Source organism: Lepidochelys kempii, chromosome 2, assembly GCF_965140265.1.
Source record: "Lepidochelys kempii isolate rLepKem1 chromosome 2, rLepKem1.hap2, whole genome shotgun sequence".
Lineage (NCBI taxonomy): Eukaryota > Metazoa > Chordata > Testudines > Cheloniidae > Lepidochelys > Lepidochelys kempii.
The window spans coordinates 270,600,126-270,625,843 of NC_133257.1; the positions used below are offsets into that span (position 1 = coordinate 270,600,126).

Sequence of the window (25,718 nt, forward strand, 5' to 3'; positions counted from 1 at the left end):
CTCCCGCACCCCCATGGTCTGGGGCCCAGCCCCGCTGCGAGGGCAGGGCCACCCACTCAGACTCTGCCCAGCCCCAGCCGGCCGTGGGTCCGATGGCCTCAGGGCACGGAGCCGGCCAGCACGGCCGGCTGCACCAACGCCCAGAAGGAAGCCGGTCACCCCGGGCTGCCGCTGCTCCAGGGGGCAGGGAGCCAGCTGCTTTCCTCGGGCCCTGGCCCTGGGGCACCTGGCAGGGGGCAGAGCTGGGGCCACGGAGCCTCGGCCAGAGCTGCCCGTCTGACTCCAGTCCGAGAGGGGCGGGGCTCTGGCTGGGGGCGGGGTCATTGCCGGGAGAGGTGGGGCTTTGCCCCAGGGGCGGGGTCAGTCTGTGAATGGGCGGGGCTCTGGCCCAGGGTGGGGCGGGGTCAGTCTGTGAATGGGCGGGGCTCTGGCCCAGGGAGGGGCGGGGTCAGTCTGTGAATGGGCGGGGCTCTGGCCCAGGGAGGGGCGGGGTCAGTCTGTGAATGGGCGGGGCTCTGGCCCAGGGAGGGGCGGGGTCAGTCTGTGAATGGGCGGGGCTCTGGCCCAGGGAGGGGCGGGATCAGTCTGTGAATGGGCGGGGCTCTGGCCCAGGGAGGGGCGGGGTCAGTCTGTGAATGGGCGGGGCTCTGGCCCAGGGAGGGGCGGGGTCAGTCTGTGAATGGGCGGGGCTCTGGCCGGGGGGGGCGGGGCTCTGGCCGGGGGGCCGGGGCTCTGGCTTGGGGGCGGGGCTCTGGCTTGGGGGCGGGGCTCGCCCAGGGAGGGGCGGGGCTCTGGCTTGGGGGCGGGGTCAGCCAGGGGGCGGGGCTCTGGCCCGGAAGCTCTCGGCGGCGACGACCCGCCCCCGCAGCCCGTGGCGCGGTGCATTGTGGGCCGGCCGGGCCGCTGCTTTCGCGATGCTGCTGCTGCTGCTCCGGGCGGGGCGCGGGGGCTGCCGGGCCAGGTAGCGCGTCACCCGGACGCCTGGGTTCCCGGTCCCAGCCCGGAGCCCGCTGCCCCCCCCCGTGCACGTGCCCCTGGAGCCCCCACGGCGCGCGCCGGTGTGACACGCTCCCCGCCGGGCCCGGGGGGGAGAGCAGGGGGGAGCCGGGCCCGGGGGGGGGAGCCGGGCCCGGGGGGGGAGCTGGAGCCGTGGGCAGAGGGGGGAGCGGGGAGCAGGGGGGAGCCGTGGGCAGAGGGGAGAGGGGGGAGCGGGGAGCGGGGGGGGAGCCGGGCCCGGCGGGGGGGGAGCTGGAGCCGTGGGCAGAGGGGGGAGCCGGGCCCGGGGAGCAGGGGGGAGCCGTGGGCAGAGGGGGGAGCCGGGCCCGGGGAGCGGGGGGGAGCCGTGGGCAGAGGGGGGAGCTGGGCGCGGGGAGCAGGGGGGAGCCGTGGGCAGAGGGGGGAGCGGGGAGCGGGGGGGAGCCGTGGGCAGAGGGGGGAGCTGGGCGCGGGGAGCAGGGAGGAGCCGTGGGCAGAGGGGGGAGCAGGGAGCGGGGGGGAGCCGTGGGCAGAGGGGGGAGCTGGGCGCGGGGAGCAGGGGGGAGCCGTGGGCAGAGGGGGGAGCGGGGAGCGGGGGGGAGCCGTGGGCAGAGGGGGGAGCTGGGCGCGGGGAGCAGGGGGGAGCCGTGGGCAGAGGGGGGAGCGGGGAGCAGGGGGGAGCCGGGCCCGGCGGGGGGGGGAGTTGGAGCCGTGGGCAGAGGGGGGAGCCAGGCCCGGGGAGCCGGGCGCAGGGGGGGAGCTGGAGCCGTGGGCAGAGGGGGGAGCCGGGCCCGGGGAGCGGGGAGCAGGGGGGAGCCATGGGCAGAGGGGGGAGCTGGAGCCGTGGGCAGAGGGGGGCGCGGGGAGCAGGGGGGAGCCGGGCGCGGGGGGGGAGTTGGAGCCGTGGGCAGAGGGGGAGCCGGGCCCGGGGAGCAGGGGGGAGCGGGCACCGCCCGGGGCGCCTCACCCCCCCCTTCTCCTTTTAGGTACGTGGCCAGTCATGCCAGAGTCTCCATCTTCCTCCGAGCCCCCGGCCGCCTGGCCGCGCCGTCCCCAGCCCTGCCCCGCTGCCCCTTCTCGCTGGGCCGGGCCACCGCGCTCCTGGCGGGCCCAGCCTTGCTGGGCCTGGGGGCCGGCCTCGCCCGCAGAGGAGCTCGTTGCCAGGAGGCTGGGAGCCCCGGCCCGGCCCCTGCTTCCCCCAAGCCAGAGCCCGACTTCGCCTGGGCCGAGTTCTGGAAGTTCCTTCGCCCGCAGCTGCTGGCCCTGTCGGCAGCCGTCGTGGTAAGAACCTCCTGGCGCGCCCCCCCAGAGAACGCGGGGGGGCCTGGAGGAGGAGCCCAGCCCCCTGCCGGACCAGCAGGCTCCAGCCTTGGCCAGTCTGGGGGCTCCCGGGCCCGTACCCCCCATGTCTCAGTCTGACCCACGTGGCCCTGGGGGTGATACCCCCACCGGCCTGGCCCAGCCCGTGGGCCCCAGGGGTCAATGCTGGGCTCTGATCTCTCTCTGCAGTTTGCCTTGGGCGTGGCCCTGCTCAACATCCGGATCCCCATGCTCCTGGGGGAGCTGGTGAACGTGGTGGCACGCTGCACCCAGCAGCGTGTTGGGACCTACCTGCGGGAGGTGCGCCGGCCTGCCCTCCGCCTGCTCCTGCTCTACAGCCTGCAGGTGAGCCGGGGGGGGGCTGGCAGGGGCAGGGAGGGCTGTGAGCTGTTGGGCTCTGAACACCCCCCGCCCCGGTCCTCGCTAACAGAGATATGCAGCCCCTGTCCCAGGCGACCCGAGGGGGCCAAATGCTGTACCCAGATCTAGGGAAGGCCCTGGGGTGACCCGGGGAATTAGATCAGTCAGCCGTACATCTGTACCTGGCAGGCTGGTTGAAATGATCTTTAACAACAGAAGATCAGGGTTATAACCAGCATGATTTTTGCCAAGGAAAATCACTTCTCACTCATCTACTGAATGAGCTGACGTAATTTAGACATTCCAAAGGCCTTTTCCAAGGTCCCCCACAAGAGGTGGCTAAAGAAGCGAAGTCATCCTGGGTGAGAGAGACAGTATTGTCGTGGATCAAAGGCTGGCTGGGCATAGAAAGCGAGAGCAGGACTAAAGGACACAAGGTTAACAGCGGAGCCTGAAGGCGTCAGGCTAGGTCCTGCGCTTAATGAATTTATCAGGGGTCTGGAAAGGAGGGTGAGCAGGGAAGTAGCAGCATTTGCAGCTGAGAAGTTATTTAGGGGAGTCAGGCCCAGAGAGGGCGGTGAGGAACTCAAAGATCCCAAGCCCAGCTGGGTGAAAGGGCTGCATGACAGCCAGTGAAGTTCACTGCTGATAAATACTAAGTAATGCGCATTGAAGGGGAAAATACGAACTACTTGTCCACCTGACAGGGCTTGACATTAACGGTGTCAGCCCAGGAAAGGGATCTGGGCGTCCCTGCCGACAGCTTAGTGGAGATCTCTGCTCAATGCACAGCTGTGGTCAAAAAAGCTGAGGTGATGTTGGGATGCTTAAGGACTGGGGAGGTGAAAAACCGAGAATATTCAAATGCCTTTTTTTAAACCAATGGCACCACCTCCTCTGGATCCTGTGTGCAGCATGGGCGCTCTGTCCCAGGCAGGCTATTGCAGAGCTCGAGGGGGTTCAGACAAGGGCCACAGAGATGACCCCGGACCTGGAAACGCTCTGTTACAAGGAGAGACTGGAACGACTGGGGTTGTTACCACAGAGAGCAGACGCACGAGAGGCTGCGTGAGAAGTCTATAAAATAACGCCTGGCCTAGATCAGTGAGATCGGGCCTGGCTGGGCTTCCTGACTCGTAACACAAGGACGAGGGGCCAGTCCATGAAATTAAATGGTGGGACGTTCCAAACTGATCTGAGGAAATGCTGTCCCGCAAGGTGTGGCTGGACTGTGGAACTCTCTGCCACAGGAGGTTGCTGAGGCCAGGGACTGAGGAAGATTCAAAGAGGATGTTTTATGTGGGTACCAAGATGTCCAGGTAGAGCCCTGTGTGGGACTGTTGTTTATGGCAGCAGGGCCCGCGGGATCCTGGCCCCGCAGCAGGGCTCTGCACTAGTCCTGCACAGGGTGCTGCATCCAGGGATGTTTTAATTCCTGGCACCACCTCTGTGGCAGGATGTGAAAGCCACTGCTGGCCCCTGCCTCCTGGGGTTGGGATGAGACTCCAGGAGGGGCCAGTCACCCCAGATCTGTGGTGGTGGGGCTCTCATAGGTGCTCTTGGGCGGGGCGCTGGGCTGGCGGGCCTCGGGCTGACTGCTGTGGCCATTCCTCCATCCCCAGGGGCTGCTGACCTTCAGCTACATCGTGATGCTGGCGCGAGTCGGGGAGCGGGTGGCCGGCAGCATGCGCAAGGCCCTCTTCGCATCCCTGCTGCGGTAAATCCACCCACTCGGGGGATGCATGGGAAGGAGGGTGGATTGATGACCGTAGGGGAAAGGGCGGGGGGGCGGCTGGGGGCAATGGCTGCAGTGGGGGGCATGTTTGGGGAGTAAGGGAATGATGGGTTGGTTGGGAGGAAGGAGGTGGGGGGTGGTTGGGGGGGCTGGCTGAGGAACGGGGGTTGGTTGGGGAGCAGGGGGTTGGTTGGGGGGCTGGGGTTGCAGGGGGGTTGGTTGAGGGAACAGAGGGGGGTTGGCTGGGGGAGCGGGGGCAGTTGGAGACAGCAGCTCCTGCAGGCCCCTCCCCCCCAGCCCCTGTCCCGTCCCGTCCCGTCCCCCAGACAGGACATGGCGTTCTTTGATGCCAACCGGACGGGGCAGCTGGTCAATCGGCTCACAACCGACATCCAGGAGTTCAAATCCTCCTTCAAACTCGTCATCTCCCAGGTGAGGCCAATGGGAGCAGCCCCGGATGTCCCACCCCGGGCAGCCCCATCCTCTCCCAGCCAGCAGCCTCCACCCCGGGTGCTGAGTGCCCCGCCCTTGGCCTCTCCTGGCACTGCTGGGGAAGGCCTGGGGGCCCCGCGGGATCCCACTGACTGGGTCTCTGCCTCCAGGGCCTGCGCAGTGTCACGCAAACCGTGGGCTGCTTCGCCTCCCTCTACCTGCTCTCGCCCAAGCTGACCGGGCTGCTCCTGGTGGTGATGCCCAGCTTGGTGGGCGCCGGTGCCCTGATCGGCTCTGTCCTGCGCAGCCTCTCCCGCCAGGCCCAAGAGCAGGTAACACCCCCTGTGACGGGTTGGGTCACAGGGATCCCCTTGGGACTGTCACCTGATGTGCTGAGATTACCTCTGAGCGCGTTTTCCCTGCCAGCCTGGGACTCCAGAACCCTGCCTTGTTGAGCCAGACACGCCAGCCTGCTGCAAACACAGACTCAGATCAGGGCCACACCCCCAAAGCTGCAGGCTTTAACTGAAAACCACTCAGCAGGTTCCCTGTCTCCAGCACCCAGACACCCAGCTCCCAATGGGATCCAAACCCCAAATGAATCTGTTTTACTCTGCATAAAGCTTATACAGGGTAAATTCATAAACTGTCTGCCCTCTATAACACAGATAGAGAGATGCACAGCTGTTTGCTCCTCCCAGTATTAATCACTTACTCTGGGTTTACCAGTAAACAAAAGTGATTTTATTAAGTATAAAAAGTAGGATTTAAGTGGTTTCAAGTAATAACAGACAAAACAAAGTAATTTACCAATCAAAATAAACCAACACATGCAAGTCTAAGCCTAATACATTAAGAAACTGATTACAGGTAAATCTCACCCTTAGAGATGTTCCAATAAGCTTCTTTCACAGACTCGACTCCTTCCTAGTCTGGGCCCAGTTCTTTCCCCGGTACAGTCCTTGTTAGTTCCAGCAGGCATCTCCGGTGGGAAGCAGGGGTTTTCACATGACTGGGACCCTCCTTGTGCTGTTCCACCCCCTTTTATACCTTTGTCACATGGCGGGAATCTTTTGTCTCTCTGGGTCCCCACCCCTACTTCTAAATGGAAAAGTACCAGATTTAAGATGGATTCCAGTATCATTCTTCATTACCCAGGGGCTGGCCCACCCGTACACAGGAAGGCTTGCAGGTAAATAAACTATCTACAATCAATTGTCCTAGTCAGTGGGAGCCATCAAGATTCTAAACCTGCAGGGGCCCAGACTTTGCATGATTACAGTAGGACCTCAGAGTTATACTTGATATGCCTAGCTTCAGATACTAGAACCAGAGACTAGCAGGGTTGGAAGAGACCTCAGGAGGTCACCTAGTCCAGCCCCCTGCATACATACAAACAGGATGACCACACTCAGTAGGTAATAACCTTTGCAGTGATGCCTTACAAGAGACCTTTTGCATGAAGCATATTCCAGTTATATTATATTCCCACTCATAAGCATATTTCCATAAAACATTATGGAATGCAACGTCTCCCCCCGGCCCCACCCCGCCAGGCCCAGGAGCCGGCAACACCCCCGCACTCCTGCCAGGCACAAACGGTGGCTGTGCGTTTGTGGGCCCCCGGTACGGAGGGAGTGTTGAGGTGGCAGGTGCCCCAGCCATGGCTTCTCCTGCCCCATTGGGCAGGCAGCGCCCGCGGAGCAAGGTGGCCTGTGACCGTCTCTCTGCAGGTGGCCAAGGCCACGGGGGTGGCAGATGAGGCGCTGGGAAACGTGCGGACTGTGCGGGCCTTTGCCATGGAGGACACAGAGGTGGCGTAAGTACCAGGCAGTGGCTTTGTCCCCACCCTGCCCCACTCACACCAGCCCCGCATGCACATGCTCCCTGCTGCCCAGACCCCAAAGCCAGGACCTTGTCCCTTGCCATCTGGGCCCGTGTCCTGCCCCCCAGCCTGGCATTGGGGGCGCTGTGCAGGAGAGGTGCCACCCCCACACCCTGGCCAGGTCCTGTAGGCACTGGGGGGCACTGTGCAGGGGAGGTGCTGTGAGGAAAGCCCTGCAGCTGCCAGCCCCGCCCCGGTGTGGGTCGCCAACCCCCTCCTTGCCTTGCAGCCTGTACTGCCACGAGGTGGATCAGTCGAGCCGGCTGAATGAGAAGTTGGGCAGGGGCATCGCTGTCTTCCAGGGGCTGTCCAACATGGTGCTGAATGGTGAGTGGGCGGCGCATGGCTGGGCCATGCTGTAACCAGCCCCCGCTAGGTCCCGTCTGTTCACAAGGGTGGGTCACACAGCCCCCCACCTCCGACGGAGCCTCTGGGCTCTAGCCCTCTACCTTCCCCCCACGAGCTCTGCCAGCGAGTCCCTCTGAGCCGGGCTCTAGGGGACCCTCATCGCGCCCAGCCAGGATTGGCCCTGGCACCAGGAGCCTTTTCCCCCCAGAGCAGGTTTGTCAGTCACCTGGAACAAGCCCTCAGTAGCCCAGAGACACAGTCTGGACTGGCTACCCCCAGGGCTCCCCTCAGCTATGCTACTGTAGGGTCCCTGTGACCCCTCTCCCGTCCCCCATGAGCCCCATGGCTGTGACCCGACTCCCACCCCCACCCCCACCCCCAGCACTACTCTGGCTAGGGGCTCGGCTCTGCTCCCTGCAGGGAGCTGGGGGAGCCGTTGACTCCAGGTTAATCTGCAGCCAGAAAGTCTCTGCGGGGGCCTCTGGCCAGCCTAGGCAGCCCTAATGGATCTGTCTCCACCTCACCCTGACTCCCCTGAGCAACGATGCCAAGGCCATAGGAACAGACTCACTGGGATGCGGAGAATTCCCCCGGGTGTGCCCGCACCACGCAGTGCCAGCCGCTCAGCCCGCCCCGTGCACCCGGCCAAGCGTCAGCTGCTGCATTCCACCCCAGAGGCGGCTGCCATTCCGGGGTGTTAGGGAAATACTTCGGCACCTCTCGGTGTGAGGGCACCGTGCCAGCCAGTGCGTCTGAGGGGGGCTGCGGGCTCCTCGTCTCTCCTGTGTCCCACTCCCTGTGGCGGGGCTGGAAGCCCTCATGTCACCGTGCCGCGCTCTGCCCCTGCAGGTATCGTGCTGGGCACCATCTTTGTGGGGGGCTCCCTCATGGCTGGGGAGGAGCTCTCGCCTGGAGACCTCATGTCCTTCATGGTGGCTTCGCAGACAGTGCAAAGGTCAGAGAACAACAGCCGTGTGCATTTCACCCCGGGGTGGGGCTCACCAGGAGAGTCGTTATCAGTGGTTCACAGTCATGCTGGAAGGGCATAACGAGTGGGGTCCTGCAGGGATCGGTTCTGGATACGTTTCCATTCAATATCTTCATCACTGATTTAGATAACGGCATAGAGAGTACACTTATCAAGTGTGCGGATGATACCAAGCTGGGAGGGGGTGCAAGTGCTTTGCAGGACAGGGTTAAAATTCAAAAGGATCTGGACAAACTGGAGAAATGGTCTGAAGTAAATGGGATGAAATTCAATAAGGACAAATGCAAAGCCCTCCACTTAGGAAGGAACAATCAGTTGCACACATACACAATGGGGAATGACGGCCTAGGAAGGAGTCCTGTGGAAAGGGATCTGGGGTCATAGTGGATCACAAGCTAAATATGAGTCAACGGTGTAACAAACATCCTTCTGGGCTGTATGAGCAGGAGTGTTGTAAGCAAGACATGAGAAGTAATTCTTCCGCTCTGCTCCGCGCTGATTAGGCCTCAACTGGAGTATTGTGTCCAGTTCCTGGCCCCACATTTCAGGAAAGATGTGGAAAGTCCAAAGAGTCACAAAACAGATGAAAGGTCTAGGAAACATGACCTGTGCGGGAAGATTGAGAACACTGGGTCTGTTTGGTCTGGAGCAGAGAAGACTGGGAGGGGACATGAGAACAGTTTTCAAGTACATAAAAGGTGGTTACAAAGGGGGAGAAAAATTGTTGTTCTTAACCTCTGAGGACAGGACAAGACGTAATGGGCTTAAATTGCAGCCAGGGCGGTTTAGGTTGGACATTAGGAAAAACCTCCGACCTGTCAGGGTGGTTCGGCACTGGAATAAATTGCCCAGGGAGGTTGTGGAATCTCCATCGTTGGGGATTTTTAAGAGCAGGTTGGACAATCACCTGTCAGGGATGGTCTGGATAATGCGTAGTCCTGTCGTGAGTGCAGGGGACTGGACTAGGCGACCTCTTGAGGTCCCGTCCAGTCCCATGATTCTATGTCCCCATGCCCAGTGCTGAGCAGAGCCTCTCCCCTTGCCTCGGCAGGTCCATGGCCAACATCTCCGTCCTGTTTGGACAGGTAGGTGGGGCAGGGGCTGGCTCGGTCCCCCTTTGACACCTCCCTGCTCTTGTGGGGCTAGCAGCCTGACACAGGGCCGGGGTGACCGTACCAGCAGCCGGTTCGCAGGGCTTGCCTGCTGCTTCTGGGATTCTGGCCCGGGGCGGCTTCTGGGCGGAGGGCACTGGGACAAGTGCCGGCCTGTCTGGTTGGTTGAAGGTGCGACTGGCCAGATCCTGCCTGGTCGTTCTTTATCCGTATGCCCTGCTCTGGCCCAGCTGCTGCACCTTGTAAACTGAGGCAGGGACCCCTGAGGCACAATGGTGGTGACGGAGGTTCCTGCTGTGCCCCTGTGCTGGCCCCAGACTGTCAGCTGGGCAAGGGGGAAGGGCTGGGCCCCCACTGGCCAGGGCCCTTCCAGCACTCGGTGCCATGTGGCCGTGGAGGGGTGACGCAGACGGGGCTGTGCTTGGGGCTGCCCCAGTGACATGGTGACCAGGGCATCGGGCAGTCCCACCCCATCGCTGTCCCCGCAGGTCGTGCGAGGCCTCAGCGCTGGAGCCCGTGTCTTTGAGTTCATGACCCTGGAGCCGACCGTGTCCCTGTCGGGGGGGGACCAGATCCCCAGCCACTCCCTGCTCGGCCACATCTGCTTCCGGGACGTCTGCTTCAGGTGAGGGCAGCTGGGGGGGCTCTGTTCTGCACCACTGGGAACCTGTCATTCTCCTCACCCTCTGTACCACCCTTCCCTCAGTCCTGCCGGTGCCCCTCGTTCCCGACCCACAGCCCCTGCTAGCCCAGCCGGTGCCCCCTCGTTCCCAACCCACAGCCCCCTGCTAGCCCAGGCCTGCCGGTGCCCCCTCGTTCCCGACCCACAGCCCCTGCTAGCCCTGCCGGTGCCCCTCACTCTCGACCCACAGCCCCTGCTAGCCCAGCCTTGCTGGTGCCCCTCGTTCCCGACCCACAGCCCCCTGCTAGCCCAGCCTTGCCGGTGCCCCTCATTCCCGACCCACAGCCCCCTGCTAGCCCAGCCCTGCTCCCCCCCCATCTCTGCCGGTGCCCCTCACTCCCAACCCACAGCCCCTGCTAGCCCTGCTGGTACCCCTCACTCCCGACCCACAGCCCACTGTTAGCCCAGCCCTGCCAGTGCCCTCCCGTTCCCGACCCACAGCCCCCTGCTAGCCCAGCCCTGCTGGTGCCCCCTCGCTCCCGACCCACAGCCCCTGCTAGCCCAGCCCTGCCCCCCCAGCCCTGCTGGTGCCCCCTCACTCCTGACCCACAGCCCCTGCTCCCCCCAGCCCTGCCGGTGCCCCTCACTCCCGACCCGCAGCCCCTGCCACCCCAGCCCTGCCCCCCCAGCCCTGCCGGTGCCCCTCGCTCCCAGTTGCACAGCTTCTCCGCACTTGCCCAGCGCTTGGCCGCCTTGTCTGCCCTGCCCAGCCTGACCCCTCTCTTCTTGCTGTCGCAGTTACCCCACGCGCCCCAGCTGCCCAGTGCTACGGAACTTCAGCCTCACCCTGCCCCCTCGCAAGACAGTGGCCATCGTGGGCGAGTCGGGAGGAGGTACCACAGGAAGTCTCCAGGTTCCTCCCACCCCTCGGCTGCCCCCGGGCCATGAGTGCCAAAGCCCCCTCCCCCCCCCAAGTCCATCACAGGTGGGGTCTCGCAGGGCAGCCAGTCCAGAGAGGGGCGGGGTGGCCAAGGTCTCACAGGGAATGGTCCTGGCTCCCAGCCCCCCTGCCCTCCCAGAGCCGGGATAGAACCCAGGCGTCCTGGCTCCCCGCCCCCCTGCCCTCCCAGAGCTGGGATAGAACCCAGGCGTCCTGGCTCCCAGCCTACTCGGCCCCACCTCGGCTCAGAGTTCAGTCCCCTAAAGGCTCTGAAATGGACCCTGCCCCTCCCTGGGCTGTGGGCAGGCCGTGGGGCGCTCTGTGCCCAGGCTGTGTCGTGGGCCATGCGGCTGCCAGCCTCATCCCCTTGCCCTGCAGGGAAGTCGACGGTGGCGGCCCTTCTGGAGCGTTTCTATGAGCCCACAGGGGGGGCCATCACGCTGGACGGACGGGAGCTCTGCACCCTGGACCCCTCGTGGCTACGGGGGCAGGTCATTGGCTTCATCAGCCAGGTGAGCGGGGCGGGAGAGTGCAGGGAGCAGGGACTGGGGCGGTGAGGGGAGTGGAGCACCAGGCGGGGGTCAGGCTGCTCCCGGCACTGAGACGGTGGCTCCCCCATCCCAGGAGCCTGCGCTCTTTGGAACGACCATCCTGGAGAACATTCGCTTTGGGAAGCCCAGCGCGTCCGACGCCGAGGTCTACGCCGCGGCCCAGCTGGCCAACGCCGACAGCTTCATCCACAGCTTCCCCCAGGGCTATGGCACCATCGTGGGTGAGCGCAGGGCCCTGGCTTCTTCCTGTGCCCCCACTCACCCAAGTGGGCGCCCTCCGTGGGGGGTGGCTGCTTGAGGGGGAGCAGCTGCTGGCTGGAGCTGCCAGACCCGCTCCGAGTGGACGTACGGCTGCGGCGGGGTCTCCGTGACGTGGGGTCTCCGTGACGCGGGGTCAGTGGAGCTGGGGCAGCCCTGGGGGGAGGGCCCCTGCCTCGGGCTCTCTCAGGCCGGATGGGACGGGCAGAACAGCCCCACAGAGCCCCTGTCCCCCCAGGCGAGCGCGGCGTGATGCTGTCGGGGGGCCAGAAGCAGCGTGTGGCCATCGCCCGGGCCCTCCTTAAGAACCCGGCAGTGCTGATCCTGGACGAGGCCACGAGTGCCCTGGACGCGGAGTCGGAGCAGGTGGTCCAGGGGGCTCTGGAGCGGGCCATGGCTGGCCGCACCGTGCTGGTCATCGCCCACCGGCTCAGCACCGTCCAGGGCGCCGACCTCATCGTGGTGCTGGCCCGGGGCTGCGTGGCTGAGGTGAGGGGGGACGAGGCTGGGCGGGGGGCAGAGTCCTGCAGGTGGGGTTGGCAGGGGGCCAGTTCTGGGGGCATGGGGTGTTCTGGGGGGTGGGGGCCATGGGGAGGTACGAGGGCGCGGGGATGAGACTGGTGTTCTGGGGGGCGGGGGCCATGGGGAGGTACGAGGGCATGGGGATGAGATGGGTGTTCTGGGGGCATGGGGTGTTCTGGGTGGGTGGTCCCCGGGTGGAGGGGCCATGGGGAGGTACGAGGGCATGGGGATGAGATGGGTGTTCTGGGGGCATGGGGTGTTCTGGGTGGGCGGTCCCTGGGCGGGGGGGCCATGGGGAGGTATGAAGGCATGGGGATGAGACTGGTGTTCTGGGGGCATGGGGTGTTCTGGGTGGGTGGTCCCCGGGTGGGGGGGCCATGGGGAGGTACGAGGGCACGGGGATGAGACTGGTGTTCTGGGGGGCGGGGGCCATGGGGAGGTACGAGGGCACGGGGATGAGACTGGTGTTCTGGGGGGCGGGGGCCATGGGGAGGTATGAAGGCATGGGGACGAGATGGGTGTTCTGGAGGCATGGGGTGTTCTGGGTGGGTGGTCCCCGGGTGGGGGGGCCATGGGGAGGTACGAGGGCACGGGGATGAGACTGGTGTTCTGGGGGGCGGGGGCCATGGGGAGGTACGAGGGCACAGGGACGAGATGGGTGTTCTGGGTGGGCGGTCCCCTGGTGGGAGGGGCACAGGGGCATTCTGGGGGGCACGGGGCGCAGGGCCAAGGTTGGGCGTGGCCTGCTCTGTGACCCCCCCCGGTCTCCCGCCAGGTGGGGACTCACGCGGAGCTCCTACGCCGGAGCGGGCTGTATGCTGAGCTCATCCGCAGACAGGCCATGGAGCAGCCCTGAGCGGGGACGAGCCCAGCAGAGACCCTGGATCTGTGCACCGACCTCTGGCGCTGGGGCTGCCCAGCCACTGGGGCCTGCCCAGCCACGGGCCCCTCCTCTCTCCCCAGGCGGGGCTCCCTGGCTCTGGCTCCCCTCCCCGGCTCTGCCCCGGGCAGGGCTTGGGCCATGGCCCGCAGCAAGGTGCTGGGTGCCCAGGTTCATGCTGTGCCCCGTCGCCAATAAAAGCCAAGTGCAGCTGTTGTCTGAGACGGGGTTGGGGGGTGCGGGGGGTGGCATGGGGAGCTGGGACCAGCCAGACCCGCTTCATTACCCTAGCGATCAGCCCCTGATCTCATCTCCTGCCCCCTCCCCCCGCCTGGAGCGGGCTCTGGCCGTGCCCCCAACATGCCAGGGCTCTGGGGGTTGCCATGGGGATGGGGATGTGACTCAGAACCACCCCCCCACCCCGCCCCGGGGACTCACCCCCAGCCCAGCTCGGGCTGTGCAGGGGCCCAGGCAAGTGGAGTAACAGGCTGGGGGCCTGGGCCAAGTCCTCAGGCCTCATGTCTCTGGGGATCCGCCTTGATGGGCTCAGCGAAGACTCCAGGCCCATCTGCTCTGGGGTCTCGTCCCGTGGGGTACGGAGCTCCCTGGCCCACCCAGACCTGCGTCCCGGCAGGAGCCACCCCCCCGCTGGTAATGACCCTCCCCCTCTCTTGGCCTGCGAGGGGCTGGGCACGGCTCAGGCCGGTTTTGGACAGGACCCTGCATGCCCGCTCGGGCTCCTGGGCTGGGCTGAGGAGCCGCCGAGGCAAACCAGGGCAAAGGGACCGTTTGAGCTTCATCCAGGGACCGCCAAATTGTCCCCGGCTCGGTAACAGGGCCCATTCCCAGCCTGTCCTGCCAACCCCTGAGAGCTCCCCTGGCAGCTGGGCCCGCCTCATGGTCACCGGCCGTACGCCCTGCTCCCCCCCTTCCCTTCGGCTTGACGTGCTCCAGAGAGAGGGTGTTCCCATGGCTGCACCTCTTCCGCCCGCTCTGGCCACAAGCCGCTTTCTTCACCCAGTGGGCCCCACTTGTCCACTGAGCCCCCTTCAGCTGGATTCCTTCAACAGCTGGTTAGTCGTCAGAACGGCCGGACTGGGGCAGCCCCGTGGCCCTGTTAGCCCAGGATCCTGCCATCCAACAGCTCGGTGCCAGGGGCTTGAGGGAATGCACAGGACAGGGCACTATGGAGTGAGCCGTTCTCTGTCCTCCAGCCCCAGCTTTTGGCAAACAGTCTGGGGACACTCAGAGCGTGGGGTTGTGTCCCTGCCCGTCCTGGATCATCACCACGGAGGGACCTACACGCCAGGAATTGATCTAGTTCTTTTTTGAACCCTGTCATAATCTTGGTCTTCAACATCCCCTGGCAGTGAGTTCCACAGGTTGTCTGTGTGTTGGGTGATGAATCACTTCGTTTGGTTGTTTTGAACTGGCTGCCTGTTAATTGTTTGTTGCTGTGGGTCCTGTGGGAGGGTTTCTCGTTTGCCAGTGTCAGGCTCTGTTTTCATCTATCCCAGCTCTTCAGTCAATTCATTTTCCATTCGTTATATTTCCTTTCAGTTTTTCCCCTTGACTCTGTCTCCAGTATGGTTGGAGATTTTATTTCCGTTCCCTGCGAGTGGCTGCTCCCGGTCCCAGCTCTGGAGATAAGAGACAGCCCTGGTTTGCGTTGGGCTAATCTCACCTGTTTGGCGGAACGGGGGGCAGAGAAGGGTCGTATATTGGAGATCCCAAGGGGGAGGGAACACCTCCAGCCAGGGCATGATGCTCAATTTCCCCCTCCGTCCTAGCAAACGCCCAGCAGGGAGCACCAGCCCGGAGGAAACCCCTCCCTGAACCACCGTGGGGCCAGGGGAGCCTTGGCCTGGCCTGTCCCCCACTTCAGGGTCAGTCCCAGGCCAGAGCCTTCTGACCCTCTCCAGCATGGGGGCACCCCAGCAGTGGCAGGAAACGCTGCCATGCTCTCCTGCACCCTCTCCCCAGAGCCCCAGCCTGGAGGCAGCTTGGGGGCCCCTTGGCTGACCGGCTGCCCCCTGCGGCTGTGCAACCCCCTGGAAATCGGTGACAGCCCAGCAGGGGGTGCACGCTGAGCCTGACAGGCCCCACCAGCTTCCCCGCAGATGCCCCATGGGCTGGTGGGGAGAGAGGGGCTCATTCCCTTGAGGGCTCCCGGCTGGGGCCTGTGGCAGGGACATGGGCGCTGGGGGTCCCTGGCAGGTTCATCGCTGCGGAAGGAGTGCTGGGGGGCTCTGACCCGGCCGGGGAGTTTGTCTCTGGGCTGGAGCATGTGCTGGGATCCCCGGGGCTGACAGCAGAGAGAGCGGCCGAGAGGCTGGGGTGAGGGGAGAGTGTGCCCCAGGGAGGGCAGCTTCTGGCCCTGGGGAATGGCCAGCAGGGGTCATGTCCTGCAGACCTGTGGGTGCCACCAGACACCTTTCTGGGTTAGTGGGGCAGGCTGGGCTCCTCAGGTGGGGCCTGTGCCCAGTGCAGGAAGGTGGGCAGGGCCAGGATGTGCCTGACTCCACAGCAGCGGCTGCACCTGGGCAAGCGCCCTTCACCTGTACCCAGTGCGGGCACCACTTCCTGCAGCAGGGAGTCCCGTGCGTGCCCAGCAAGGAGAGCCCCTATCACGGACACAGCAAGCCAGGCCATCCACCATCATGTGTATGGGCGAGTGCCCTTCCCTGGCCCTCACCGCACCCAGCCCTGCTGCTACAAGGCCAGCCCCATCCTGCGCTGGGTCAGGGGCCCACAGGGAGAGTCAGATGCAGCTGAGCAGCTGGGTCTCTGCACCCAGAACAAAACAAAGAGTTCCTCCGTCACAGGCCGGGCAGCCTCTGCCTTTGGCTGGACCTGTGAAACCCAGGCCAGGTAGAGGGGACGTGTGGAGCCAGGAATCCGTGACCCACAAGCGTGTGCTGGGACCAAGATGAAGTACCGGGGGGCTGGGCTGTTCCGCCCTCACGCCCTTCAGGGGGCAGCTGGCGACAGCAGCCTGGCTGCAGGCCGAGAGGGCGGCGCGGGCAGCGCCAAGGCGGGCTGATTCTCCTGGTTCTCAGCCTGCCGACATTGTGCCGCCTTTTCCTGGTCCTGAGCCGTGTCCTGACCAAGCCGGAGAGAGGAACTCAGGAGCCAGCAGCGAGAGCTTGGGACCTGTGGCTTTGCCCCCTTCCGTCCCTCGCCAGCTGCCGCCTGCCTGGACGAGTCCGGCTCAGCCAGCCGTGAGCCTGTGACCAGAAGAACCCACGAAATCCAGGGCCTTGAGCGGCTCAGGGTTGGTACCAGCGGATGGGCTGGGTGTCGTGAGGGCTGCTCCGGGAGGGGCTTGCCAGAGGCTGGGCCTGGCTTTCCCCAGCAGGGAGGGGCCAGTCAAGGCAAGCCCAGACCCAGACCTGCATTTTCCACCTTTGCTGCTTTTCTCTTCCCCCTTGTGTGCAGGTGTTTGGTGAGGAACAGGGTTGGCCTCACACTGGCTCCTGCCCCCGTGGCTAAGGCCTGGCCTGCGCTGCCCAGCCAGGTCGCCCTACCGGCTCGGCTCGGAGCTTGGGGAAAGGGCCTGCCCGCTGAGAGGGGGGTAAGCCGACCTAGGGCCGGGGTAGGCCTGGCTAGGCCGATGGAGGGATTCTTCCATCACCCCAGAGAGGTGTGTGTCCTGGCGACGAACGAACCCCTCGCTCCCCGTAGTTACTCCGCGACACAGCTGGGCCGCTGCAGCGCTTCCCGGGGAGACGAACCAGCACTGCTGTTCTCCCCCCCCAGTTACCAGCTGCAGGCTGTTTTCGGGGTAACTGCAGCCCTGCCGGCCCCAGGGCATGAGGGAGCCAAGCTGGGCACGGTCAGAGCTTTTCTGGGATCAATGTCTGCTGGGGGAGGAGACAAGCTTGCCCAGCGCTCGTCTCCAGGGCTGGAAGTGCTCATAGGGGCTGTCTCCGCTGCCAGGCACAACCCGGGCTAGAACACGAGCTAGCAGCCCCTGGGTTTGTTAGCCTAGGGACCGAACATCTACACCCGTGTGTAACCCCAGGCTAGGAATTGCTGAACCCTGGCTGCCAACCTGGGGCTCCAGCATCCACACTGCATTACCCGGGACCAAGGCCAACCACCACATCCCAGACTTCCTAGCGCCCTCCCGAAATGGGGCCATTCTAGCCCTTTGTTTGTGGTGCAACGTGGGCGACTGACTGCCCAGAGCAAAGTCGACCCACGGACCCGCGGGATCCTTTTGGCAGAGTTCCAGAGCACAAGTCCAATGGGGTCTACAAGTAAACTACAAAGCAACAGGGCTTGACCCTGGGTCCTGGCTTGACTCAGGTTTAGCCCCTCCATCCCCATGGGACCCTGGGTCAGTGTGATTTGCGTGTAGACGGGTGGGAGGGGGTAGGCTTGAGTCAGCGTTTGAGCCCTGGGCTTACATTGCAGTGTAGACATACCCAGAGCATCACAACTAAATCCAAGGTGCACCAGATGTTTCGCAGAAGGAGTTAATACAGATCCTAAGAGGCCATTTGAGGAGAGGTGGCCCATTAACACGTCTCCTGTCAAAGGCCCCAGAAAGGGGGGTTACTGGTGTGGAGGAAAGTATTGTTGACCTGACCCTAGCCCACTTTGTGACAAGACCTATGCACTAGATGTGAACGCAGTAACGCAAGAGACTTACATGCCTGCATCCTGCAAGACTTCGCTTACGCTACGAGCATATGCTGGGCCATGGTATTTTGACACAGATAACAAACTAGGCCACCCTTTCGCCTAGCTGCCTGTTATGTACCAGCCGCCCCAAACCTGCAACAGCCCCTAGCCAAACACTGCCACAAGCAAACCGCAGATCTTGGATAATAACAAAGTGCGTCAACACAATGCTAATGCTAAAGCTGTTTACCTTGGCGCCTTATAAGGCTTTATTAACAATGCTTGAGTGATAAAAACATTAAGGAAATGTATCATTTGACTAAAATGTAAAGAACTAACTGAGACTGGTATTCTAGGGGCAGGACAGGGGGAGACCAGGGTGGCACCTGTGTGTGACCATCTCTGTCTCCTTCTCCCTGCATGCTTGTATTCACCAATAACGGGCCCTCAGACTGTTTGAACCAAACAGATGGTGTGACTCGATTTCCACAACACTGGGTTTGTTGTAATACGCCATAGTCAGTGTCTTTCGTTAGCCCATGAGGTTTAGGGTCTAGCAGAGCAATGAACTGACGCTCCCAGGCTTGTCTGTTGAAAGGGTTGTGCTGGTTTCCTTTGAGGACAAGGGCTGATGAGCGATTGCATTGTGAGCCGTTCACCCACCGGTGATAGGATGGTTTTCTTTTATCATTTTCCTGTGTGAGGTCATTCGAGCGCACAGTGATAGTCTGGTTTCACCCACACAGCAGTTATTGGGGCACTTAGCACACTGGACGAGGTACGCCACATCGTGTGATAGGCACGTGTCCTTGAACAGTGTGTCGTGGGGGGTGTTGAGCATTGTAACAGTGGAGATATGGCTGCAGGTTTTCCATCTGTTGTTCTGGCAGGGGTCTGGCGCCGCTTTGAGTCGCTGTGTCCTGGTCTGAGGGGAGCTTGCTTCTGATGATGAGCTTGGGGGGTTGCTTGAAGGCCAGAAGAGGGGGTTCAGGAAAAACTTCTTCCAGGATGGGGGCCCCACTATGGGTTGCAATTGTTTAAAGATACCCCATATGTCATCTACTGCCCCACACTGGAACCCAACTAAAGTGTGCGGGGTGAGTGGCTTTTGGGGTTTTTCATGTACTGAACCAGGTTCTCTTCTTATCCCTACCTTCTCTTTTGGGTACTCAGGAAATAAGAGACCCAACTTTACCCCTCCATGGGCTCCGGGCTAATACCCATTCCCAGTGGACTCACAGCTCTGCAGGGCCTTTCCCCAGTGAAAGAGCCTTAAACAATAATATCCTTAACCGGTATTTATTAACGGTTACCAGACAGAATGCCCCGCTGAGCACACAATGCACGCCACACCCAAGCACGCAGCCGATCTCCCCCCCGGCCAGGCAAAGCTCAAGTCGTCTGGAGGGCCGGCTGCTGCACCGCAGGGTCTTCTGGCAGCTTTAACTTGCGCTGGGCTGTGTCCTGGAGGGGAGTTCTTCCTCCAGGTTCATCTGGGACCCCAAGTTTTATCATGGTACTTACACCCTGCCTATTTGTACGTTACCAGTCATGGTACAAAATGATTCCTTAACCAAGCCTCACGTACGGTGGAACGCTCCTTCACCAGATCAGACCCCACCGCCTCCACCAATCCTGGGAAATTAGTTACACAGCAGCCAGAATCAATCAAAGAACCAGACAGAGACCAGACAGATAAACAGTAGAGACGTGGGGACCATAAAGACAAAACAATAAAGTCGGGATTTCACACCACGACTGTTGATAAGTGGTGTCTTGCCGGACAGAATGCCATCAAACTAAGCTTTCTTTAACCATCTTAAGCTCTGTTTCTGTGTCTGACGATGATGGGTGCTATTCGGACAGCAGCCTTCTGAACAGCCCGATAGGACATTGTTTTAATGTAATTTAGATGGAACGTGAGGTTGTGACTTCCTGCTTCTTGGCTGATGGCTGCTGTCTTTATAGCAGAAGCCTCAGATCTTACAGGCTTAGGGCACCTGGGGAGCCTGTTCCATGATGCAATCCAAGGTATGTTAAGGCGCATATCCCGTACTTTCTCCTTGGAGCATATTCTGTGGTAGCGGAGAGCCTGGCTGTAGATACCAGGTGTCTTGGTGTGTTTGGGGTGGTGATCTGTGGGTTTCTTGTATATGGTTGTCTGGGAGCGCTCTAGAGTTTACTAGCCAGGAGGGAGTGGGGTGGCAAACTCTGAGGGTGTTTAGGGTGTCTGTCCAGAGGACGAAGAGATCATTGCTGTATCTCAAGACTTCACATTTCAGGGCTTTAACTGGCTTCCCTGCTTCTGTGTCCTGAGTTAAAAGGATTTTCAATGGTGCATTTGCCATTGTGCTACGCAGGCTGAGGTCCTTGACACTAACACCGGACAGTGACCCAGGGCTTTTATTCCAGCTAAAGGAATACAACAGTCATGCTGAGCTTGCCCATCAGACACTGACCTTGCTGTGCCGTGCCTGGTCACTGCAGCCTTTTTCCCTCCCCGTCCTCACTAGTCAAGGGTGAAGGCAGCCCCAATGCAGTCCCTGGCCCTGCTGCGAGAGGCAGGCTCGGCCCCAGCGTAGCAGAGTCTTTCTTCCAGGTCCCTTCCTCTCCGAGCTCCATGTTCTCAGGCCCCAAGAAAACACCTGGCCCTTTTTTGAGCCCTGCTGGGTGCTGGCTCTCCCTCCTGCCTTGTGGCAGTGAGTTCCACAGTCCGAGCACGCACTGTGGAAAGATGTGACACCCCCACACCCAACCCAGTCATATGCTGGCTGCAGATGGGCAGCTGTAGGGGATTTAACACTATTTAATAAATACCGTACAGTGGAAGAGCACGAGGGTGTGAAAATCCAGCCCCAAAGTTAGATGCCAGAGTGAAGCTTTCCGCCGCCCCTCCCTTGGTCCCTTGGGTGTCGGCATTAGGCTCACACCCTGTGCTTCCCTCAGGTCCCCGCCTCATTGGGTGCACAGGACAGACAGGCCATGGGGACGAACCCTGGCTGTGCAGTGCAGGAGCCTGGGGTGGCAGGAATGGCTGCAGGAAGTTGCATACTGAACGAGATGGGGGATTGTGGGAGGATGGTTTCATGGCTAAGGCAGCTGAATGCTGCCCTGAAGAACAGGAGTCTGCCCCTGCCAGTTTGTGTGCACTGCTGGGAAAGTCACCTCCCTGGAGCTGGCTCTGGGCCCTGCCCATCCTCTCCTGCACACGTGACCTACAACTGCTCTGGGCTTGTCACTTGCTGACTTTCCCTGGGACCAGCAAAAGGGGCACCCCTGGCTCCAAGATGGGGAGCTTCCCAACCACCCAGCAGAACATTCCCGCCAGGGCAAACGGCCGCCTTTCCGCTGACCCCGCTCGGAGGCGGCTGCAGCAGCTGGCTGAAGCTGAGACAGAACCCAGCCGGGAGACTTGCCGCCTGCTCAGGCTCTAAGCCACGGGGACCCAGACACCCACATCCAGGCTGCTGGCTCTGCCTACAGTACAGAGAGCGGTCAAGGCAGGTCAGCTCTTGGGGTGCCCAGAAATATGGGCGTTGCCCACAACACTCTTCAGACTGGGAGATGGGGGGTCAGAGCCCCACGGGCTGTGCTGGGGTAACTGGTCAGCCTGAGGTTTGCTCCTGCCCCCTGCACACCTCTGCTATGTATGATGAGTGGGGGTGGGACACGATCCCCCCCCCCTGTACCCCGCTGGATGCAGCCCAGAGCATTGGCCGAGTGACCGTGTCTTTCCCCGCCCTGAGCATCCGCTCGCCCAGCACCAGCCTTTCCGCAGGGGCCGCAGCCAGGCGGCTGCCGACGAGGACACTGGCACACCGAGCGCTGCCGGCAGGCGATGCAGGCACCAAGCCTGCGTGCAGCCCCAGAACAGGGGACGCTTGGGACCACAGTGGCTCTGCAGACGGGGGGCAGCCCTGGGGGCAGGGAGCTTGGCAAAACACGCACCAGCCGGATCCCAGGCCTTCTTGCAGCACTTCACTTCTCCAGCCACACCGGCCCTGCCCCGATCTCCCACCAGCTCTGGCCCCTGCAGCCCCTCGGCCTGGGTGTCGAGTGGAGCTGAGCTGGGGTCTGGCCCCAGCCTCTGGAGCACACTGGGGCCCAGGTAAACACTGGCCTCTGCCACCAGCCTCAGCAGGGAGGTGGTGATTAGCCACAGGGGGGCTGGACCTGCCTCCCACCAAGGCCACGACCACGATCCATGCAGCCAGCCCCATGCTGGAGCAGAGCCCAGTGGGACGCGTGGACCTGGCCACAGGGCTCCAGCAGCCACTAACAGCCCCCTCCGGCAGGAGCCCCACACCTCTAGGGCCAGGGCCTTCAGCCCCTGCTTTACCCAGGGCCTGCCCACCCCCCGGCCATGGGGGCAGGCTCCGACCCAGTGCAGAGACCCCCCACATCTGGGCAGCTTGGTGTGGTGGGGGTGAGGGAGTAACACCCCAGGAGTGGCTTGCGGGGGGATGGGCAATGTTAACATCCGCCTTATTTCAGTCTGAAGGGGTCCCATGTCAGTGCTGTGCCAGCGGCTGGCTCTGCCTCTCTGGGACGCCCGGCTGCGCCGCGATCCAGGCAGCTCTGGAGCAGACCGAGCCTGGCGAGTGTCTCAGGGCAGGCGTTTCCTCCAGCTCCCGCAACACACTTGGGCCCCCTTTTTATCTGCCGGCTCCCAGCAGCAGGCTCACGGGGGCCATGCCAAGGCAAAGCCCCTCACAGCTGGGTGCACCAGCCAGAAAACTGCCCCCGCCCAGGGCCCATCATGCCCTGAGGGGCCACATCTAGGGACTTCGCAGTCCAGGCTCAGCAGCTTCTACCCTGAAGGGCAAATGGGGCAGAGGGGCCCAGAGAGAGAACTAGGGGCACCAGGCATGGCTGGTAAACCCACCTGGCAACAGGGCAGGCAGCCAGCAGCAGAAAGGCCCAGCCCCGGCCCCACATACTCCATGTCCTCAGACACCCCACTAGCCCTTCGCCTGCCGGCACCACAGCCACGCTTTGAATCCAAAGCTGCCGTTCCCCCAGGACTCCCGGAGCTGGTGCTTTCAGACAACGCCCAGTAGCCTAAGTTGGACCCCCTGGGTTCGAGCAGCCCAGCCCTCCCCTCCCTGTAGCACCGGGCCCATGGACAGCACCCCCCGTCGGCAGGCTGGGCCCCTCCTGGCCATGCTCAGAGCTCCTTGCTGCGGCTCCTGGGCAACGCTGATGGCACAAGGCCTGGCAGAGGGGCTAGGTGCCCCAAGGGGTGGGGCTGGCACTCCCGGCCCCGGCCGCGTGGGCTCGCTGGTGGATGATGAGGAAGCCGTTGTTCTTGAAGCCCCTCCCACACTGAGCGCAGGTGAAGAGCCTCCCCCCGCCGTGCAGGGCCTGGCGCTCCCGCCCCTCGGCCGCCGAGTGTTTCTGCTGGTGCATGCGCAGGTAACCCTTGTACTTGAAGCTCTGCTGGCACTGGGGGCAGGAGTAGGTGGCCGGGGGGGCGTGGCTCTGCTGGTGGATGGCCAGGTTGGCCTGGTGCTGGAAGCTGGTGCCGCACTGGGGGCAGGGGTAGGGCCGGGGGGCGGCGTGCTCCCGCTGGTGGGCCACCAGGCTCTGCTTGTAGCAGAAGCCGTCCCCGCACTGGGGGCAGCGGTAGGGCTGGGCGCCGGCATGGCCACGCTGGTGCCGCACCAAGTTGCGCTTGTGGCGGAAGCTGTGTCCGCACTGGGGGCACCGGTGGGGGCCCAGGCCCGGGTGGCAGGCGAGGGCCCGGCGGGACGGGAAGCGGAGGCCGCCCGCGGGGCGGGCGAAGGGGCGCTCCCCCGGGTGCGTGCCCAGGTGGGCATGCAGGTCCCCGCGCTGCAGGAAGGCCGCGCTGCACTGCGGGCACCGGTGGGGGCGCTGGCCGGAGTGGGCGCGCTGGTGCACCGCCAGGCAAGTCTTGTAGCGGAAGCCCCTCCCGCACTGGGCACAGGGGCGCTCGCCCGTGTGCACGCGCCGGTGGGCCACCAGGCTGGCTCTGTGCTCGAAGCCCTTCTGGCACTGGGGGCAGGTGAAGGGCCCTGCCCCCTGCCCGGCGTGGCCTCGCTGGTGGGCGATCAGGGCCTCGTGATGCCCGAAGCTCTCCCCGCACTCAGTGCAGATCAGCAGCACGCCCCCGACACAGCCGCTCCCCGGGGCCAGGAGCTCCCCACAGCCCAGGCTCTCGGCCACGCTCTCTGCTTTCACTTCCCGGGATCCTGGCGTGCCGCTCCGCTCCTCTCTGATGCTCCAGCCCCCAGCGCCTGCTGCGGAAACAGAATCAGGAAGGAGCCCAGAGCGGCTGGGATGCAAACTCCCCATGTCGGGCCAGAGCCCCCACACCCCAGCACTCCCTGTGGGGGATCCCCAGCTCCAACTCACCTGCTGCAGGCACCGGGCAGGGAGCCCTGCGGCGAACAAGCCCCTCTCCCCCTTGGCTCCCCGCGCCCAGCCCTGTGGGCCTCTCCCAAGTGCTCTGACACCAGCTGCGAGCAGGAGGTGTTGGAGTCATTCTGGGTGGTGCCATCAGGCAGGGGTTTGTCCTGGGAGTGGAGACCCTGGGACATATCCAGCTCCCCCGTGGGGCCAGGACTAACCCAGGGTTTGCGGCACTGAGGGCTGCCCCAGGAGCTCCACGAACAGCGCAGCTTGCGTACTGCCAAGACGCCTGCTCCCCAGGAAGGGTGGGCCCGGGGGCAGCGCAGCAACCCACAGGCCAGCTGGGAATGTCAGGGAGGTCTCCCCTGGCAAGCTCCAGCCATGCTGCTGGGCCTGGCGCACTAGTGCAGGATGCCCGTCTGCTGGCATTTCGCTACCAGGGCGGTGCCCCCCCTGTGCTGAGCCAGCATCACTCACCTGCGCGAGGAGCATCTGGGATTCCTCTGCCCCCAAGACTTGGCTCCATCTCAGAGGCGCCCTCTGGGGTGGGATCTGCAGAGACACCGAGGTCACAGGCACGTTCGCTGGAGACGCTGCCAGGCAGGTGTGGAGTGGGAAGGTGTGAGCAGGAGACGGGCAGGTAATTCACAGCTCCCCAGCCAGGTGTGCGGTGTGGAGGGAGGCCATCCTGTGTGCTCCAGGCGGGTCCGGTCCAGCCCAGCACACGAGCTGGGTTTCAAGCTTGGCAGTTCTGGTGGAAGCACCAGCCAGGCAAGCGGAAGGGGGGGAGCCGGGTGGGTGCACTGCTCCCCAGGCCCCCCCAGGCATGCAGCAAGGGCACTCCTCCCACGACACCTGCGAGCGCTGCTCGCTTGCTGCCTTCTCCAGTGCGGCTCATTATGGGCAGCAAAGGGCGTTTACAGAAACAAAGAGCAGTTCTGACCCCGGGCCCAGAACCACTGGCCCTCCCCCGGCCCAGCTCCGAGCCAGGCCGGGGCACCCACTCACAGAGCTGGCACAAGTCTGACGATAAGATTAAACAGCTCAGCACACACCTCGCAGGCTAGGAGCTCTACGACCCTGAATCTGCCCCACCCCTCGCTTACCTTCCCCTTAACGCGGACCCCTCAGCCCAGGGAATCTTGGTGCTCATGGGCAAGGGTGTGTGAAGTATCCGAGATCCTCAGCCTGTGCGATCGATCTGGTGCAGTAAGTTACTCTCCAAGTCTGAGCCCAGATGGACCCTGGGCCGGTATAGGGAGGGTAAATGGGGGAAGCCAGGGCTCCAGCCCCTATGAAGTCAGTGCACAGGGGTCAGAAAGATGCTGCAGACCCTGGCCTGCCCCATGGGGTGAGGGGGCAGGTCAGGTGTCCTCCCTCTAAGTAGCTATGGGTTCACAGCTTGCAGACCAGCATGGAGCTTCCCCGGGGTCAGAGATTTCAGGCTGGGGGACCGTTCTGCCCACCCCACTCAGCCTCTTGCAGAGCCCAGGGCAGGGCTCTCCCCCAGGGACTCCTGCATCCGGCCCGGCCCAGCCCAGCCGGCTAAGTTAGAGTAGGGCTGTCAGAGAGATGCCTGGCCTGGATTCACTGACACACACACTCCCCTCCGGTCATTCGTTCCAATGAGGGCGACCCTCCCTTGGGAAAAGCGGCTCCTTATTCCCAGCCAGGACAGCTCTCGTCCAAGCCCTGCCTGTCGGAGCGAAGGGCCGTCTGCCGCCGACCCCTCCCCTGCACAGACCGGGCTCCGGGCACCTGCAGACGGCGCTCACGGCACCGCCGACCC

At 63.3% G+C, this 25,718-nt stretch overlaps 2 protein-coding genes across 4 annotated transcripts; one reads left to right on the forward strand and one right to left on the reverse strand.

Annotated features, from left to right (window-relative positions):
- Nucleotides 1–860: 860 nt before the first annotated feature.
- Nucleotides 861–17,864, forward strand: ABCB8 (ATP binding cassette subfamily B member 8). 2 transcript variants are annotated; one of them, XM_073334962.1, is made up of 16 exons: nucleotides 861–961; nucleotides 1,962–2,256; nucleotides 2,485–2,640; nucleotides 4,278–4,372; nucleotides 4,717–4,822; nucleotides 4,993–5,154; nucleotides 6,556–6,641; nucleotides 6,937–7,034; nucleotides 7,905–8,010; nucleotides 9,095–9,128; nucleotides 9,644–9,780; nucleotides 10,576–10,670; nucleotides 11,096–11,229; nucleotides 11,342–11,489; nucleotides 11,765–12,015; nucleotides 12,824–17,864. In XM_073334962.1, exons 1-16 carry the CDS (start codon nucleotides 915–917, stop codon nucleotides 12,902–12,904), a joined length of 2,031 nt encoding a protein of 676 aa, XP_073191063.1. In that variant the 5' UTR covers nucleotides 861–914; the 3' UTR covers nucleotides 12,905–17,864. The 2 variants fall into 2 exon arrangements, with proteins under 2 accessions (XP_073191063.1, XP_073191064.1); XM_073334963.1 differs by lacking the exon at nucleotides 4,993–5,154.
- Nucleotides 17,789–25,718, reverse strand: LOC140907914 (uncharacterized). 2 transcript variants are annotated; one of them, XM_073334965.1, is made up of 2 exons: nucleotides 24,407–25,718; nucleotides 17,789–23,814 (listed from the first exon to the last, which is right to left on the reverse strand). In XM_073334965.1, exons 1-2 carry the CDS (start codon nucleotides 24,453–24,455, stop codon nucleotides 22,784–22,786), a joined length of 1,080 nt encoding a protein of 359 aa, XP_073191066.1. In that variant the 5' UTR covers nucleotides 24,456–25,718; the 3' UTR covers nucleotides 17,789–22,783. The 2 variants fall into 2 exon arrangements, with proteins under 2 accessions (XP_073191066.1, XP_073191065.1); XM_073334964.1 differs by having other exon boundaries at nucleotides 17,789–23,817.

Bases quoted from the DNA above. Each gene is read 5' to 3' on its own strand.
- ABCB8 (XM_073334962.1), top strand. From the start codon at position 915: ATGCTGCTGCTGCTGCTCCGGGCGGGGCGCGGGGGCTGCCGGGCCAG. The intron at 9,781-10,575 runs GTGAGGGCAGCT...TTGCTGTCGCAG, and splicing joins TTCCGGGACGTCTGCTTCAG to TTACCCCACGCGCCCCAGCT. The intron at 11,230-11,341 runs GTGAGCGGGGCG...CCCCCATCCCAG, and splicing joins TCATTGGCTTCATCAGCCAG to GAGCCTGCGCTCTTTGGAAC.
- LOC140907914 (XM_073334964.1), bottom strand. From the start codon at position 24,455: ATGGAGCCAAGTCTTGGGGGCAGAGGAATCCCAGATGCTCCTCGCGCA. The intron at 23,818-24,406 runs GTGAGTGATGCT...CTGTTTCCGCAG, and splicing joins CCCAGATGCTCCTCGCGCAG to CAGGCGCTGGGGGCTGGAGC.